The 15,654-nt window shown below is 38.5% G+C and overlaps 1 protein-coding gene across 1 annotated transcript in view; it reads right to left on the bottom strand.

The window, feature by feature from the left end:
• sf3b3 (splicing factor 3b, subunit 3) overlaps window positions 1–15,654 on the bottom strand; it is a 30,874-nt gene that overhangs the window by 1,029 nt on the left and 14,191 nt on the right. The window contains exons 13-26 of the mRNA XM_084124791.1: window positions 14,066–14,217; window positions 13,728–13,883; window positions 13,485–13,640; window positions 13,215–13,358; window positions 12,143–12,265; window positions 11,903–12,057; window positions 11,248–11,422; window positions 5,417–5,622; window positions 5,120–5,276; window positions 4,665–4,790; window positions 2,632–2,844; window positions 2,242–2,340; window positions 773–916; window positions 354–458 (exon numbers count right to left, since the gene is read on the bottom strand). Of these exons, the coding sequence (XP_083980917.1) occupies window positions 354–458; window positions 773–916; window positions 2,242–2,340; window positions 2,632–2,844; window positions 4,665–4,790; window positions 5,120–5,276; window positions 5,417–5,622; window positions 11,248–11,422; window positions 11,903–12,057; window positions 12,143–12,265; window positions 13,215–13,358; window positions 13,485–13,640; window positions 13,728–13,883; window positions 14,066–14,217 (2,111 nt within the window). The remainder of the gene's footprint in view (window positions 1–353; window positions 459–772; window positions 917–2,241; window positions 2,341–2,631; window positions 2,845–4,664; window positions 4,791–5,119; window positions 5,277–5,416; window positions 5,623–11,247; window positions 11,423–11,902; window positions 12,058–12,142; window positions 12,266–13,214; window positions 13,359–13,484; window positions 13,641–13,727; window positions 13,884–14,065; window positions 14,218–15,654) is intronic.

Below are 15,654 nucleotides of genomic sequence, written 5' to 3'. Positions count from 1 at the left end.
ATCTCATACTGTCAGTATGGTTGTTACTATTAAGCTCAAAGGAGAAAATAAAATAAAATAATAATAATAATAATAATAATAATAATATTATTATATGAGCACAAACGCTTTTATGCACTATATTCCAGGTCTTTTAAAAGGCATTTGGTGGCTTTATTTGATTTTTTTTTTACATTTGATAAAATAGTTGGATTTCAGATTTATTGAAATAGGGAATTTTGTGACGTGCACGCTCCCGGAAGAAAACTAAAAGACGCAGTATCGGTATCTGTATCGGATATAAAATGGGGTATTGAGCCATCTCTAGTTAATACTAAAGCTGTGTAATGTATTAACTGCGTGTTGGTGCTTACCTTCACTGGGAAATAATATGAGCGGAAGCTGAGGTGATCACGACCACACAGAGGGGGAAACTCAGAGCGCATGTGCATCTCCAAGTGCTGGAAGAAGTCATGATCCTAGAGACAGATGAGACATAGTTTATTTTCACAAATAAAAACATTATTCAATTATAAAATTATAATATGGCCAACCTTTATTCAATCATTTATTTAATGAGTTTTATAACTAAAGTTGCACCATACAAGTCAAAGTCTCTACTTTGATGGCCTGAATGCAAGTGCCCTGATCAGAGGCCTTCACCTCTTCTGCTTCAGTGGTTTTAGACTTATGAAAGACCATTGCACATTAGCACTCCTCATGCAATTATGAAAGACTATTGCACATTAGAACTCCTCAAGCAATTACTAGTTAACACTTTAAGGAACTGTACCTCATGAGAAGTGAATGGCACCAGGATGCCAATGCCTCCTGATAGCGTGGTGTACACCAGGGACTCTGATCCCCCAGGGATCAGGGTGGTTTTCTGGAGGGACAGCAAAGTCTCTCCTATGTGATAGTTAATAATCACCTCAGCCTGTGATCAACAGGGAAGAAAAATGACAGGTATGGATTAAATTGGGTCTTCAGAAGCATATTTGGTGTCACAGGCAAGCAATTCACTTCAAAATTGGGGTTTATTATATTAATATATTATATTATATTATTCACTTCACAACAGGTTTATTATATTAAGACCTAATGCACGGATATAATATATTTACATTTGGCAAGGCGCTTTCAAAGCGACTTACATTGCATTTCAAGGTACACATTAACATTCTTATCAGTTCTTGCTTTCCCTGGGAATCGAACCCATGACCTTGGCAGTGCAAACGCTCTACGTGTGACTTTCCTGTAGCTCAAACAGTAATGTAATGTATAAAATGATAAAAATGTAAAATATATAAAAATGAACATTCTAGAAGAAAATTTCAAATGGAACTCTTCTCTCTCTCTCTCTCTCTCTCATACACACACACACATATATACCTATACATATACACACAGATGGACAAATGGATAACCACTGCTAATCAAAGAACAAGACAGCTATGACAAAGATGTTGTAGTATTAGATGAGAGTCTGTGTGTGTGGTCTGAAACAGAATTAGATAAACAGAGCATTATGTATGAATCACCTTTACTGGTTACTTAGTGTAAATCTGGTGTGTAAACTCTTCAAAGTAATGAACTTGACTGATTATAAACGCATACAGCTTTCCTATCATAACACCAAAACAGAACTTTAAGATATGCTGATAAACAGAAAGTGTTCTTAAAGGGATAGGTCATTAAATCTTAATCCATCAACCATTGTCAATAATCAGTATCCATTCTAATTAGCACTAGATTTCCAGCAAATTACAATTAAAATCACAGAAAAAAAAAACTACTACTATCGGCTGATAACTGATATGGTCATGATATATTGTGCATCCCTAGTCAAATTCCACAATAATGTTTACACCAACCCACCCAGTCCAACTCAGTCCTAATTACACATGCTTTAGGTATGTCCGTCAAAGCTAGACGCAAGTCATTGGTGTGCAAATAGGGACTTTCCCTTGCGTCCAACTAAACATTTCCATGCTACTAATCTGCACATAATGATATCTGGCGAGAGGACAAAATTTGCTGCTGAGGTTTCAGAACAAGAGCAGGGCATGGACTCCAGCCAAATGTTTTGGGGTGCAGGTCTATGTGTGCGCGCAAGGAGAACCGCAACCGCAAATCCAACCAGACAGACAAAAACAATGAGAAACAAGTGGTTAGGGCTGCTCAGTGCAAAGGTCTTGCGAGCAATTTCCGGGACCAGTGGGACGTGAGGTATTGAGTAATGAGGGTAGCAGAAACTTCTACCTTTTGTGATGCTCCATTAAGCAAGCCTCTGTCCCACAATGCCTTGTTCCCTGTGGGGTCCTCATCAACATCATCGCTGGTATTGGGGGGCAGGCGAACCTGAATTTTTTTTTGTATGGAATTAGTATGCAGTTTAGTTCTGTTGCAAATATATACAGATGATGACACCTCAATTTATCTTTTTTCCTGAATTTACATGTCATTTTATTAGCAGTTGCAATGGAGGGAGAAAATGCACAACACGTTAATATATTAGATGTTAAAAAGCTCATCTATTCTAAAATATTGCCTGAAATGAAAGTTTGTTTACATCGACTTGGCAAACAGTATCTGGTAAATCTGTGATACTGATCTCAAAGTTCTCAAAAGCAAACGGGTGACAATACTCACAACACAGATATTTCCAAACTTATCCGCGGCAGCCATGGTGTCATAATCGAGCAGGCAGGCGGTTGTGACCCAGCGAGGATATGTATCGTCAGCAAAGATGATGAGCTGGTTCTCGTTGCGTCTGTAGCGAACCCAGAATAGACTCTCCTGAACATCAGACACAATCACACGCTGCCCAATAGTGTGGATGCCCGTCACCAAGTTAGGAACATGCTGCAAGATTAAGAAAAGGAGTTAAGTAGGTTGTACCACTAAAAAAAAAAAAATTCTGTAAAAGACATACAAATATAACGTTTCTAACAGCGTTGTCACTAACAATTACTTTGGTAATAGAGTAATCAGTCGATTATTTTGATGATTGAGAAATTTTATTATTATCACAAAAATATATCCAAAGCAAACAATATCATTTAAAACGACTTAAAATACATTAATACTAACAATGAGGCAATAATATTTGGTTCAAATAAAGTATCAAAAGCAAGTTATCATATGGTTTTCTAGAACAACACTGTTCAAGTACATAATATAAACAACTCATGTACATTATGTATTATAATAATGTAACAATACATTCATGTCATGATTCGATACAAATTGCAATACTGAACTCACAATATGATACTATCGTGAAATTTTAAGCCAAAATATTGGGTCTCTTCAGAAGACTTGGATTTGACCACTCGATTATTTTTACGATGCCTTTCTGACTTTTTTTTCCGATCTTTTAAGTTTTAGAGGAATGGACTTTAAATGGAGGGACAGAAATCTCTAAGGTTTTATAAATATCTTCTTTTGTGTTTGGACAAACACGAACTGAAATCTTATAGGTTTAAAATGACATGTGGGTGGGTAAACGATGACGAATTTACATCTTTGGGTGAATTATATCTTATACAGTAAAACTGAGCCTTGGATAAAACTAACTCTATAATGCGAATCATATTGTTTACATCAAAGATACATATCATTGCAATTTTATGTCGCGTCCTCTCAATATAACAATGTATCGTTACACCCCAAATAAATGCCTGCAGAGGGTGCCAACAGCCAGGTATTGTTGCGCTTAACAACAGATCAAATCCTTGTTTACTATTAGCCAAAAGAAATTTCAAATGTTCACAATCTAATTTACGATAGAAATGCTACAGCCAGTGTCATTTCTTGAACAAGAATAGGTGGACATCAAAACATGCAAACTCAGAGCGAGGCTTAAAACTTTTATTTTGAAATTAACAACAGTTCACTTATTTAGAAACATATTGATGTAGGTTTATAAATTATTTACCTTACAAATCTGATCAAATGGCCAACATTGCGTTCACCAGATGAACGTTATAAGCAACCCAAACTCGCAGCATATGCAGAGTTTGAGACACGCTCCACACAAGTAAATGATAACGGTTCATGTGGAGCAGCATTTAGTGTGAATTGAGCCGCTCTGAGAAACCTGCAGGGTATACATCCATTTAACTGAATCGCAGCCTTTGTGAATTCACAATAGCACTATGCTGTAGTATGGATTTTAAATGGATAGAAATACATAGTGCAGCTTAGAACACGGTCTAATAATGTGATTCATGGATTCCTGTCCGTGGAATGCACCACTTCCAGTATTTTGCCGGTTACTCGACAGATAAATTGCAATCAAGGATTCTTTTTTAAATGGAGTACTGTAATTTAATTGAGGAATCGTGACAGCCCTAGATTCAAATAAAGATTTTATTCTCCACTTAGTTGTATTTGGTTTTCTCAAATAAATTCAGGCCTCACAGTGTATGCCTGTGCGCGAGAAAAACTTGAAAGCAAGCTGATTTAACTTGAACATTGCAGTGAAGTACTCTACCCTATAACAACTGTTAAACTTTGTGGTCTAAACTTCTGTTGCAATGTTTTTCATGTGGTTATGCATCAACAACAAGTACAAGAGTAGTGTGTCATTTACATGACTATCATATTATTCAATGCTTTAGGGAACAAAACAAAAAAAAATCACTTCCACAGAAAACAAAAGTGATTCTGTGACTCCTCACCTTGTTTTCACACTTGCGGAGAAGTTTCTTCTTTCCCAAGTCATAGATGCGCAAGAGTTTGCCTACTCCAACCAACACTCGTCCCTGAAAGGGAGCGATAGCCAGGGGCACGTCCTCCACGGGTGTCTGTCAATCAGAACCCATGTCTTAGTTCAAATCTTGTTTTAGAGGAAGTTGATCAGAAATGTACCTTTTTTTTAACATATGGTTTTGATACGCAGCTTGATCAAAGCATCATTAAAGATTTAACTGGACCATAAACATTCAAAACATGGCATTTTTGGGTCGTGGACTAAACACCTACACCATAAAGTCCAATTTTGTGATTTGCTAAGCTTAAATGGATTTCTTGGGCACATTTAATGATTTGTGGGGAATTCCACATTCCTGAGCCCCCAGCTAACACATGAGACCAATCAGTAGTTTCATGCCAAGTCATTTCCTTTTCCACTCACCTTGTGCAAAAACTCCAGCTTGTCCCCACCTCCAGCTAGCCGATAGGTATAAATATATCCTCCACCAACGGAGCGAGGATTTAGTATCATATCTCTGGCAACGCCCACTAACACATACCAGTCATCGCCTCCACCGGAAAAGCGACATACGGCCACACTGCAAGAGACACATGTAAAAAGGAACTACGATCAGAGAAATAGGTGGGACATGGAAGAGACTAGTTTAACGGCAAGGGAAGTACACGTTATACCGTTTGTCCAATATGTCCCCTTTAATCCATAATTCAGCTTCCTCACCTGAAAGCTGCCTCGTTCTGCTCCAGCTGCACCAGGTCCAGTGTATTGCCCTGGATGGGGTTGATCATGCGCACTAGAGAAGCCCATTGCCCAGAACCTGCTTTAGGTGCCCCAAAGATGGCCTCTGGCAGGTTTTCATTCAAGAAAGCTGCTGCCATTTCTGCAGCCAGCTCTCTTTCATCCTCCCCCGCTGCCTCCACCATTTCCTGTAGAGCAGAAAAATTTTTATTTATATGATGCAATATATGGCTAAAAATAAGTGTAATATAATTAAAAAAGTAATTGTGTGCACATCCCACCTTCTGGCAGGTGCAGGACAAAAGAAACTAATGAAGTGAAAAAAATGTGATGTCCGCAACACTGTTCTTTGCTCCCATATTTAATAAAAAAAAAATCAACTGACCCACCCTGTTATATCAATTTGTTTAATTACCTAATTAAACTAATTGATATCACAGGGTGGGTCAGTTGATTGTAAGATAGATAGATAGATAGATAGATAGATAGATAGATAGATAGAGATATATATATATATATATATATATATATATATATATATATATATATATATATATATATATATATATATATATATATATATATATATATATATATATATATTTATATATATTTTTTTTTTTTATCAAATGTGTCCACCATTTGCCTGAATAAGACCCATTAGGGTCAAAACATTGCATTTTTTATTAAATATGTGAGCAAAGAGCTGTGTTGCGGACATCACATTTTTTTCACTAAAAATAAGTGTAAACCATTAAGTGCTTGTTTAGCACCTAATTTTTAAACAATTGACATTAATTAGTTAGCCACTAACAGGAGTATCACTGTGTTGGGAAATGGCTGTGGGCATTTGCTACAATTCAGACACGAACATCAGTGAGCTCAGGCTCTGTTGTAGGTCACCAAGTTTGAATTCATCTCAAAGGAGTTATGTGGGGTTCAGGTCTAGACTTGTGAAGGCCAGTTAAGTTCCACCACACCAGAACCACTAAATCATTTCGTACACAGGGCCATTGTCATGCTGAAATAGACTAGTGCCCTCCATGAACTGTTGCCACAATGTTGGAAGCACAACATTTTCTAGAATTTCATTCTATGTACTAGCATTAAGATTCATCTTCACTGGATTTAAAGGGCCAAACCAAACCCCTTAATTATAAAGGGCCGTCCACAAAGTGTATATAAGAATCTTTTTGGGACAATTTGCAGATAAACAAGAGAACTTCATGTTAAGCAATACATTCAGAAGCAGTCATTTTACACCACAGTTGCAGACTGTTTATTCTTTCAAGATAGACTCAAACACCGGCAGGACTGTATCAATGATTTATCTTCGAGGGACCACCACAGTAACCACGGCTTGCATTTTACAGTATTTGTCACTTTTACATCGTCAACATGGAATTACCCTTGCAAATTTACGCCATGATGAGGTAGCCGCAAAATGGACATGACTGACAACTTCCGACAAGAGAGCAATGAAATTCTGTCTCAGACAATGATTAGACAGGAAAAATTAGTGTATGAGTCAGACAGAAAAGAAAGAAGGATAGCTAGATGGAGATAAGGAAAAATTTGGAGGAGATGAAGACAAAAGCATTGTTTCTTAAAGGGAAAGTTCACCCAAAAAGAAAATTCTGTCATCATTTACTCACCCTCAAGTTATTCCAAACCTGTATGAGTTAACAAAAGATATAATGCAATACATTCTATTGTCCTGTAAAATTAAAATTAAATCTAATATATAATCATGATAAAATATAATACATGTTATAGTAAAAAAGTATTAATAGAATTGTTATTAATAATGTTAATTGTCACCATCATTATTTTATTTTATGTTACAGAACAATACTTAACATTTATGGTAATTTCTTTGTTTTCAACTTTGTTTTATTCTTTGACTCAAAAACACAGTACTGTAGCAGTACTGTTACGCCCGTTTCACACATACTTCGTGTGCAGTGTGTATGCGGTGCGTGTTGCAGTGCGTATGCGGAACTACTTAAACAACGTAGGCCTATTATTCCATGCATTACTTCTACTTATATTAAGTTGCTCAAGCAAGTGGTCAAATATTTAACCATGTACTTATATTAAAAATCGCAAACATTTTAAATTAAAACTTAAAATTGACAAAAACAGCCGACTCTCATGCCTTTTCTTTTGCCTTTAAATTTTAATACAATAAATCTTGCATGTCACAAATAACTTGTTTTTCCACCAATGAGACGAGTGTTGTTCATTATGTCGCCTTGTTGAGGTAAATTGTAGTTTTCCTTGCTTTACCCCGTTCTTAAAGTAAAAAGATGACTGTGAAAAAAATAGCATTTAATTAAATACAGATTATAGATTACTACATTTTATTTTATTTAATTAAACGCATTTATGGTGAAATTAATACATTTTCAGGTCAATCTGTGTTCATTTTGACCATGAAACATGCGCGGTCACTTTAATTCAGCGTTTGCAGCACAGCAAAAATAGACTCGGTACGGAAACGATCGCTGCACACGCACCACACCTGGAACGGACCGCCGGACCGCATCCGCATGCAGTGTGAAAGCTCTAACCCATACATGGGCAATATCCGGCCCACATAGTGCTTTAATCCGGCCCACGCGATGCGCTCGCAATTTGGATGAAACACACGCCGCCTTTATCTGAACTGCGATCCTGCTATTAAAAACAATCCAACAGATGTCGCTGTGTGAAATTACAATTTGCGACTTTACTTCTCCTCTTCACTCCTCAAAGTAACAAATTCTAAACGGCCGGCGACAAACAATTTGTCAAAATGAGTGCAGTAAAAAAGAGAAAAGTTGACTCTGAATGTCGAGCATTCAATAAAGAATGGACGTCAAAATATTTCGTCACGAACGTCGGCTCAAAGGTGATTTGTCTGATATGTCAGGAGAGTATCGCTGTCTTTAAAGAATATAATATTAGCAGGCACTTCAATGCTAAACATGCTAATTATGCCGTGAATTTCTCCGCAAAGGAGAGGGAAGAAAAAGCCACGAGATTGTCCTCCAACTTAACTGCCAGGCATAATATTTTTTACCAAGCAGTCTAATGTACAGAAGTCAGCAACAAAAGTGAGCTATATGGTGTCACACAAAATCGCCAAACACAGCAAACCATTTTCAGATGGTGAGTTTGTAAAAGACTGTATGGTAGAGGCAGCTGGCGTGCTGTGCCCTGACAGCAAAAGTCAGTTCGAAAATGTGAGCCTGTCTCGCCGTACAGTTAGTTGTCGCATCGAGGTAATTGATGATGAGCTGACATCTGCATTGCTAAAAAGGGCCACTGATTTCACATACTTTTCAATAGCGCTGGATGAGAGCACTGATATTAAAAGACACTGCCCAGCTGCTTATATTCATCAGAGGTATTACTGACATATTTGAAATAGTGGAGGAGTTTCTTGCGATGGAATCAATGAAGAGGACGACAAGGGGTTCAGACCTCTACGATACGGTGTCAGGATGCATGCAGAAAATGAACCTACCGTGGGCGAAGTTACTGAACGTGACCACTGATGGCTGTCCAAACCTCACCGGGAAGAACACTGGGCTATTGCGTAGGATACAGGACAGGGTGAGAGAGGATGACCCCAACTCAACTGATTTTCTTGCACTGCATCATTCATCAGGAGGCCTTGTCTAAGTCGGTGTTAAAGCTTGATCACGTCACCAAAACTGTGGTGAAACTTGTCAATTTCATCAGGGCCCGGGCGCTTAACCACCGCCATTTTATCCAGTTGTTGGAGGAGAGTGAGGCAGAACACACTGATGTCCCATACCACTCAAACGTCCGCTGGCTGAGCCTGGGCACAGTGCTATGCCGTGTGTGGGACCTGAGATACAAACAGTGTCTGGAAGGCTGGTGACTTTCCATAACTTGAAGATTCCGACTGGATTTTTGACTTTGCTGTGGATTTAACGAGCCATTTGAATGACCTCAATCGGAAGCTGCAGGGGAAGGATGTGTTCGTGCACGAACTGTATTCCTACGTGCGAGCATTCAGAGCAAAGCTGACCCTGTTTTCCCGACAAATGACAAACAAGAGCTTTACACATTTCCCAACTCTCGCCACAATGAAGGATGTGCCATCCCGACTCACTGTCAAATACACCACTACACTCGAGGATCTGCACACTGAATTCAACAGGCGTTTCTCTGATTTCAGAAAAATTGAAAAAGAGATGGAGCTTTCCTTTGACAGCAACCAAGCGCCTCCGGAGGCTCAGCTTGAGTTGATTGACATGCAGTGCGATCCCACTCTCAAGGAGAAATTCACCTCGTCATCATTGAACGAGGGCAAGTTTCCTAACATGCGGAGGCATGCGCAAAGGATGCTCGTTTTAATCGGGTCCACGTATGTATGCGAGCAGACTTTCTCTGTAATGAACTAACAAGTCACGCTACAGATCACAACTAACCGATGCACACCTGTCGTCTGTGTTGCGCATCTCAACGTTGAACACGACCCCAGATTTCGATGACTTAGTAAAGAAAGGCGACCGCCTCAATTGTTCACATTGAGTTACAGAACACCGACAAAAAGCTCTTCATCTCAGTTGCATAGGCCGAAATACATTTTTCTAAAGTAGGCCTAGCCAAAGTTCCATTAAGTTACCCTTGATTGATGATGTTATTTTTACAACATTGTTCAGTTTCATGTTGCCATTTCTTATGCATGTCCCGTAGATGGTGGTGATACAGCTAAATCAAATTTAAATTTTGTGAGATGCATAGGCCTATTCCATGTTGTCCTTTATATCTTTCAAGCAAACATACATGTGAAGTTGATCTGCACTTAAACTGTGTTCTATTTTATAAAAGATTTAAACAAAATATGGTGAAAGAAACTACAAAAAAATGAATCAACTGAAATCAGCTGAATATGTTTTTCATTCAGTGATGAAGGTCTCCCTCTAGTATATAGCCTCAATTAAATTTGATAATTTCAAGCCAGATTGCCTGAAGTCTGTATGTTAATGTAACCTGCACACAAACATGTGCAGTTTTGTTAATAGTTTTCTATCTTGAATAGCTACAGCTGGTATGAATGACAGTTGAACAATATGCAGGGTAGTGTAGGAAATGAATCCTTGAAAGTAAATCCAGTTATTGTAACTTTAGAGTAGCCTAGGTCAGACAGGCCTAGCAAAAATAAATATCAGGCCTTGAAATAGGCTGGCAAAGTCAAAGTAACTGTAGAGTATCCTTATACACATTTGCATTGAATTAATTTGTACCATTTAATCATGTAACTATGTTTAATTGCAATTGTCCAAAGTGTGGCCCTCCGTTTACTTTGCCAAAGTAACTGTGGCCCTCAGGTTAAAGCAGGGGTGGGCAACAGTTTTAGTCTGTTAACATGGGTACGGAAAAAAATACGCACCGCATGCGTGAAAAGGGCATTACTGTGAACTGAAACTGAAAACACAGTACTGTAACAGTACTGTTACTGTGAATTGAAACTGAAAACAGTGCTGTAACAGTACTCTGAAATATGCAGCACAAAGATTATATATAATCTTATAGAATTACATTTAAACCATTGCGGAAAGCCATATAATACGAAAAAACCTGATCCCTGAATAGTATTTTTACCCATACCATAGAAGTGAATGGGGCACATCAATGGTTTGGTTACCCATATTCTTAAAAATATATATTTTTGTTTTCAGCAGAAGAAAGAATTTATACAGGTTTGAAACAACTTGAGGGCGAGTAAATGATCATTTTGATTTTTGGGTGAACGATCCCTTAAATGTTGCCATGTAAAGGCCAGGTTCACTGACCTCAGCCATCTGCTGCTTGCGCTGGGCTTTGGTGGCTTCAGTGTAGGCATTGTGGTCTGTCTCAATCAGGATCAGGTTGTTCGTTTCTGGGTGGATGACAAACTTGCGAGGTGTATACTGCAGTGGGAATGCCACCTGGTTGAAGACGGCACCCAGTTTCTCAAGAGCTAAAATTCTGAGGGAGGGAGAGAGGGAGGGATGAGAATGTAAGACCACAATGCAACCAATATTAAAGAAGAGTAAAAATAACAACAAACACATGAATGCTGAAATTTGGCAGAATCAGCCATGTGCTCATAAAATGCCAGCTGACCCAGGTGTCAGTGATAAATCACAAACCATGTAGATATAAAAGAGGAGGTCTCTCGATAAAATGGCCAACTAGTACACACCTCCTATACAAACAGTTTCACTGACTTTCACAGAAAATATAGAACCAGCATTTGCTTAATTTCCACACATTTACTTTTAAAGCTATATCTGAGTGTCAGATCAATTGGTAAATTATAAATATCACACATTAAAGGATTAAAACTACTGGAACTGACATCAATGAAACCAACCGCAATATGCTTGACATTAATGTTCTCACAAATCTGTGAAGTTTCAAAAAGTTCTTATGTACTGTATACACAGTAGGAGTACGTGTGTTTACCTCAGTGTGTTGGTGGAAATGGCAACAATACCCTCAGGACACTGTTCAGAAGCGAAGCCTGATGCATACTCTAAGGTTTCATATGACAGGGGGGTCAGGTGGAAACGAGACTGGTATGAGTAACTCAGCCAGGAACGACTGGACATGGCCAGAACCTGCGCAGTTAAAGGTCACATGATGGTCAGTAAATTGGCAAGCTGTGCAACACTGCAACAGACATAAAATGCAGATGTGACTCACAGCTTCTTGGCCCTGCATCCGGACTCTGAAAAGCTTGACGGGACGAGAGCCGAGATATCGTGTTCGAGTATCAGACAGGTCCCCGGTCACTGGATCCAAAACAGTACGCAGTAACACTCCGTTCTAAAACAAAGAGGTGATTACAGAAGGAAGAAAATGATTGTCCAGGAAAGTCATGTGATCAAGTAACAGTAAAGGGAGTCACATTGCAGTTCTTTTGGCTTCCTTTCAAAGGCGTTGTTCCAAAAGGCACACTTGAAGTATCTTGTGATGTTTATGGTGAGCAAAGAGAAGGCACAAGAACATAGAGTGCCCCATTTGTATTTTTAGGTTGTCGAGGGGTGCTCACAAGTGTGCCTTCCATTAAAGTCAAGATGAAACCGAAGTAACAAATCTTTTTCATATTACAATTAACATCTGACTGACTACAGAAAAAGTAGTACTGCTACATTATCCATCAGTTGTTGATTGGATGCAAGCAGATCTGAATGAGAGCTTGCAGTCAATTGTAAGAAAGGGGCTGGGTTTAAGCATACTAAATGATTGGAGAAGTTTTGCATATGCTGCCAGAGAGAAGAACAAAATGGGAAAGGGAAAGGGAAACTTTTCTAAATATTTCTTGGAATCAGCAGTTGAAAACATTTCAGAAAAATTCTGGAATTAGAATAGAACTACGTATAGGTAGCTACATTCTTTTGAAATGCTAATCTCTACTGTAACATTCCAAACTATAAAATGACTGTAAAAACAACTTTACAGTTCAAAAACCAGTTTGGCTAAAAAAAATTTTTAAAAAGTTTATAAATGTATATCAGTCTAATATGTGCGTTTACTGCAATATACTGTATGTTTATGCACTACACTGTATGTTTATGCACTGCATACTATATTTGGCATCATAAGGAGGATTTTGTTTGTTGTTGAGAAAAACAGATAGGGAAGCAAAAGGGTGCATGCCTTGCTCAAATACACAAATGCACGGAAAAGTGATCAATTTCCTGTTTGCCACTAGCTGGGAATGGACCTGAAAACTTTATGATACCAACCCAGAGCAAGCAAGAGAGTTTCCTACCTGCAGGCCAATGTTGAGGTATAGGAAGCCGATGGTGCCTTTTTCTCCTAGTTCATCTTGTTTTTCCACTCCACCCATCTCCACAATACAAAGAGACTCCGGCTGGGCAGGAAGAGCCTGCATACTCAATGGCTGCAGACAGTCCTGTGAAACAAAGAGATTACACACATTACACAAAGTATTTGTACAGCCAGTGCTCAGTGGGCAGTGACTGGAATCCTTGTTTGAAGCCCAAATCAGCCGACAATGGATGAGCAAATAGTAGCTTACAGATGGATCCAAGGAGATGATACGAACGGTATTGTCCACCAATCCAACAGCCAGGAAACGAGAACGCTGTTCACCAGGTGGCACATTTGCCAAACTCATGCACACCACATCTGCAGACATCTCCTTCCTTTCGGTGTATTCATTAAGCTGCCCAGACTGTAAAGAGAGAAACCATAATGGAAAGACAATCAAACAAAAGAATTCAGGTGATAACGCATGACAAATAAATGACCACCAACATACCGGGTCCATCTCAAAGTAGACCAGTTCTCCTCCGGTCAAAGCAATGACCACCTGCCTCTGATTGACAGCACATCGGACGATTGTCTTCTTCCCTGGAGTCTTCCATTCATTGACTCTCTTATCTGCACGGATGTGACGGATCCCATCGGGATAGACCTTCACCCAGCAAATGAAACAAAACCCAATCAAACGAGAAATTAATTGAACATTTTATAAGCATACTGGTTTTATCTACTTGTTGGGCAAAAACACAGATATCAGAATGTAATTTAACAAGTAAAAAGAAAAGGTTCAGTGGTATATTGTTCATTCATGTAGGTCAGGGAGACGTCGCTCACTTGCACAAGTGCATCTTCCCCAAGCAACGAGCAGGAAAGGGTGGGTGTTGTGCCCAAGAAGCCAGAGTCTGTCACTTCTTCCACAGTCTCTCCAATAGAAAGCACCAGGGTGGCGTTAACGAAAGATACAATGATGTAGGCATCAAACTCATCTGTGAACAGGAAACCCACAATGTTCACACAATTCTTTGGTTGGAAACTTTGCCACATATGGGCTAATTTGCAACCATAAATGCAAACCAATACTACAACATGACAAAAAAAAGTGTCACTCCAAACCCATAAGTCATTCATTCAAGTGTGAGCAAATGACAATTTTCATTTTTATTTGAACCATCTCTTTTTTTAATGGTAAATGAACAACACACAGTTAATAAGGGCCTATTGAGAATGAAAACATTACAGACTTGAGAGGTAAGAAAATAGTGCATCGAGTCAAAATGAAACTGATTACCTCAAACACTGAAGTACACAGACCACAGTATAAAGCTTGCAGAGCTCAGGCTGCATGCACAAGCCAAAGAAATCTAATAGCAAATCACATGATTTCAGAGAAATATCTGGCAGACAAGTGACAGTTCCTAAAGGGCCAACTTGCACTGTGCATGCCAAGCAAATGTCCTTGTATGTTGATCTAGTAGAATTTGGCTTCGTTTTTCAGCATGCTCTGACTTGTAAGAACTTTTCATTGACTATGCTTCAAGGGGAGAACCTAGAATGTAATTATCTATGCATTAGGGATGGGCATTTTTAAAAAATATTGCATTTGAATATTCAGGCTCATAAAATCGAATATTCGTTTATTTAAATTACGTTTAACGAAAAAGACATTATTTTTTAAGTTTCGGGTTTTTTATGTTTTTGTCATTTCTGAACAAGCTTACGATTAGGCAATATACACAACAAGCTTACAATATATGTTAATGTTTTCTTTAGTTGAAAACATTAAACAGTAGGCCTGTGTGTAAACAAAAATATAAAGAAAAGCATTTAAGCTCAAGCAGCGCTAACGGAAAAAAACACCTAATAAAGCAGACTGTGCCAGATATCGTACAGAACGTGCACATACACTCGAGTCAGCATACGATTATCGTGTTTATATTGTTTCACGTTTATGCTGAAAAAAATAAATAATGAGTGAGAAAACGCTGCGCTGACAGACGTTTCAGAGACACAAAGACGGTGTTCCAAGTTTCTAACAGCACTTTGCGTTTTCTGTTCTTAAACCGGTCTCCCTCAGCGAAACTTAAAGGAAGTATATGTCTCAAAATTATTTTGCTATTAGATAAGTTATCATCTCAGATCAGTCTGCCTGCAGTCGTGAATGAAGTGATGACAGCTGTCTTTCCTCAGTCGACTGGTGTTTGGATTTCATGTGATTTATCATTGTGGTGATGATATTATAACTCAGATTAATTATTTAATTTGATCAAAAGTAATTCCATTTTGTAAGATCATTTAGTAAGATAATTTTCAAGTAATTCCAAACTTCGCGAGGCAGACAACATTATGTGATCAAATACCATAGACCGTAAAAGAAATGGACACAGCAAGCCCATAAATTTCAACAGACAAAAGTGAAGCAAATT

Source organism: Abramis brama, assembly GCF_963993115.1.
Source record: "Abramis brama genome assembly, chromosome: 9".
Lineage (NCBI taxonomy): Eukaryota > Metazoa > Chordata > Actinopteri > Cypriniformes > Leuciscidae > Abramis > Abramis brama.
The sequence above is the reverse complement of the archived record's forward strand: the minus strand, read 5'-3'. Positions and strand labels throughout refer to the sequence as shown.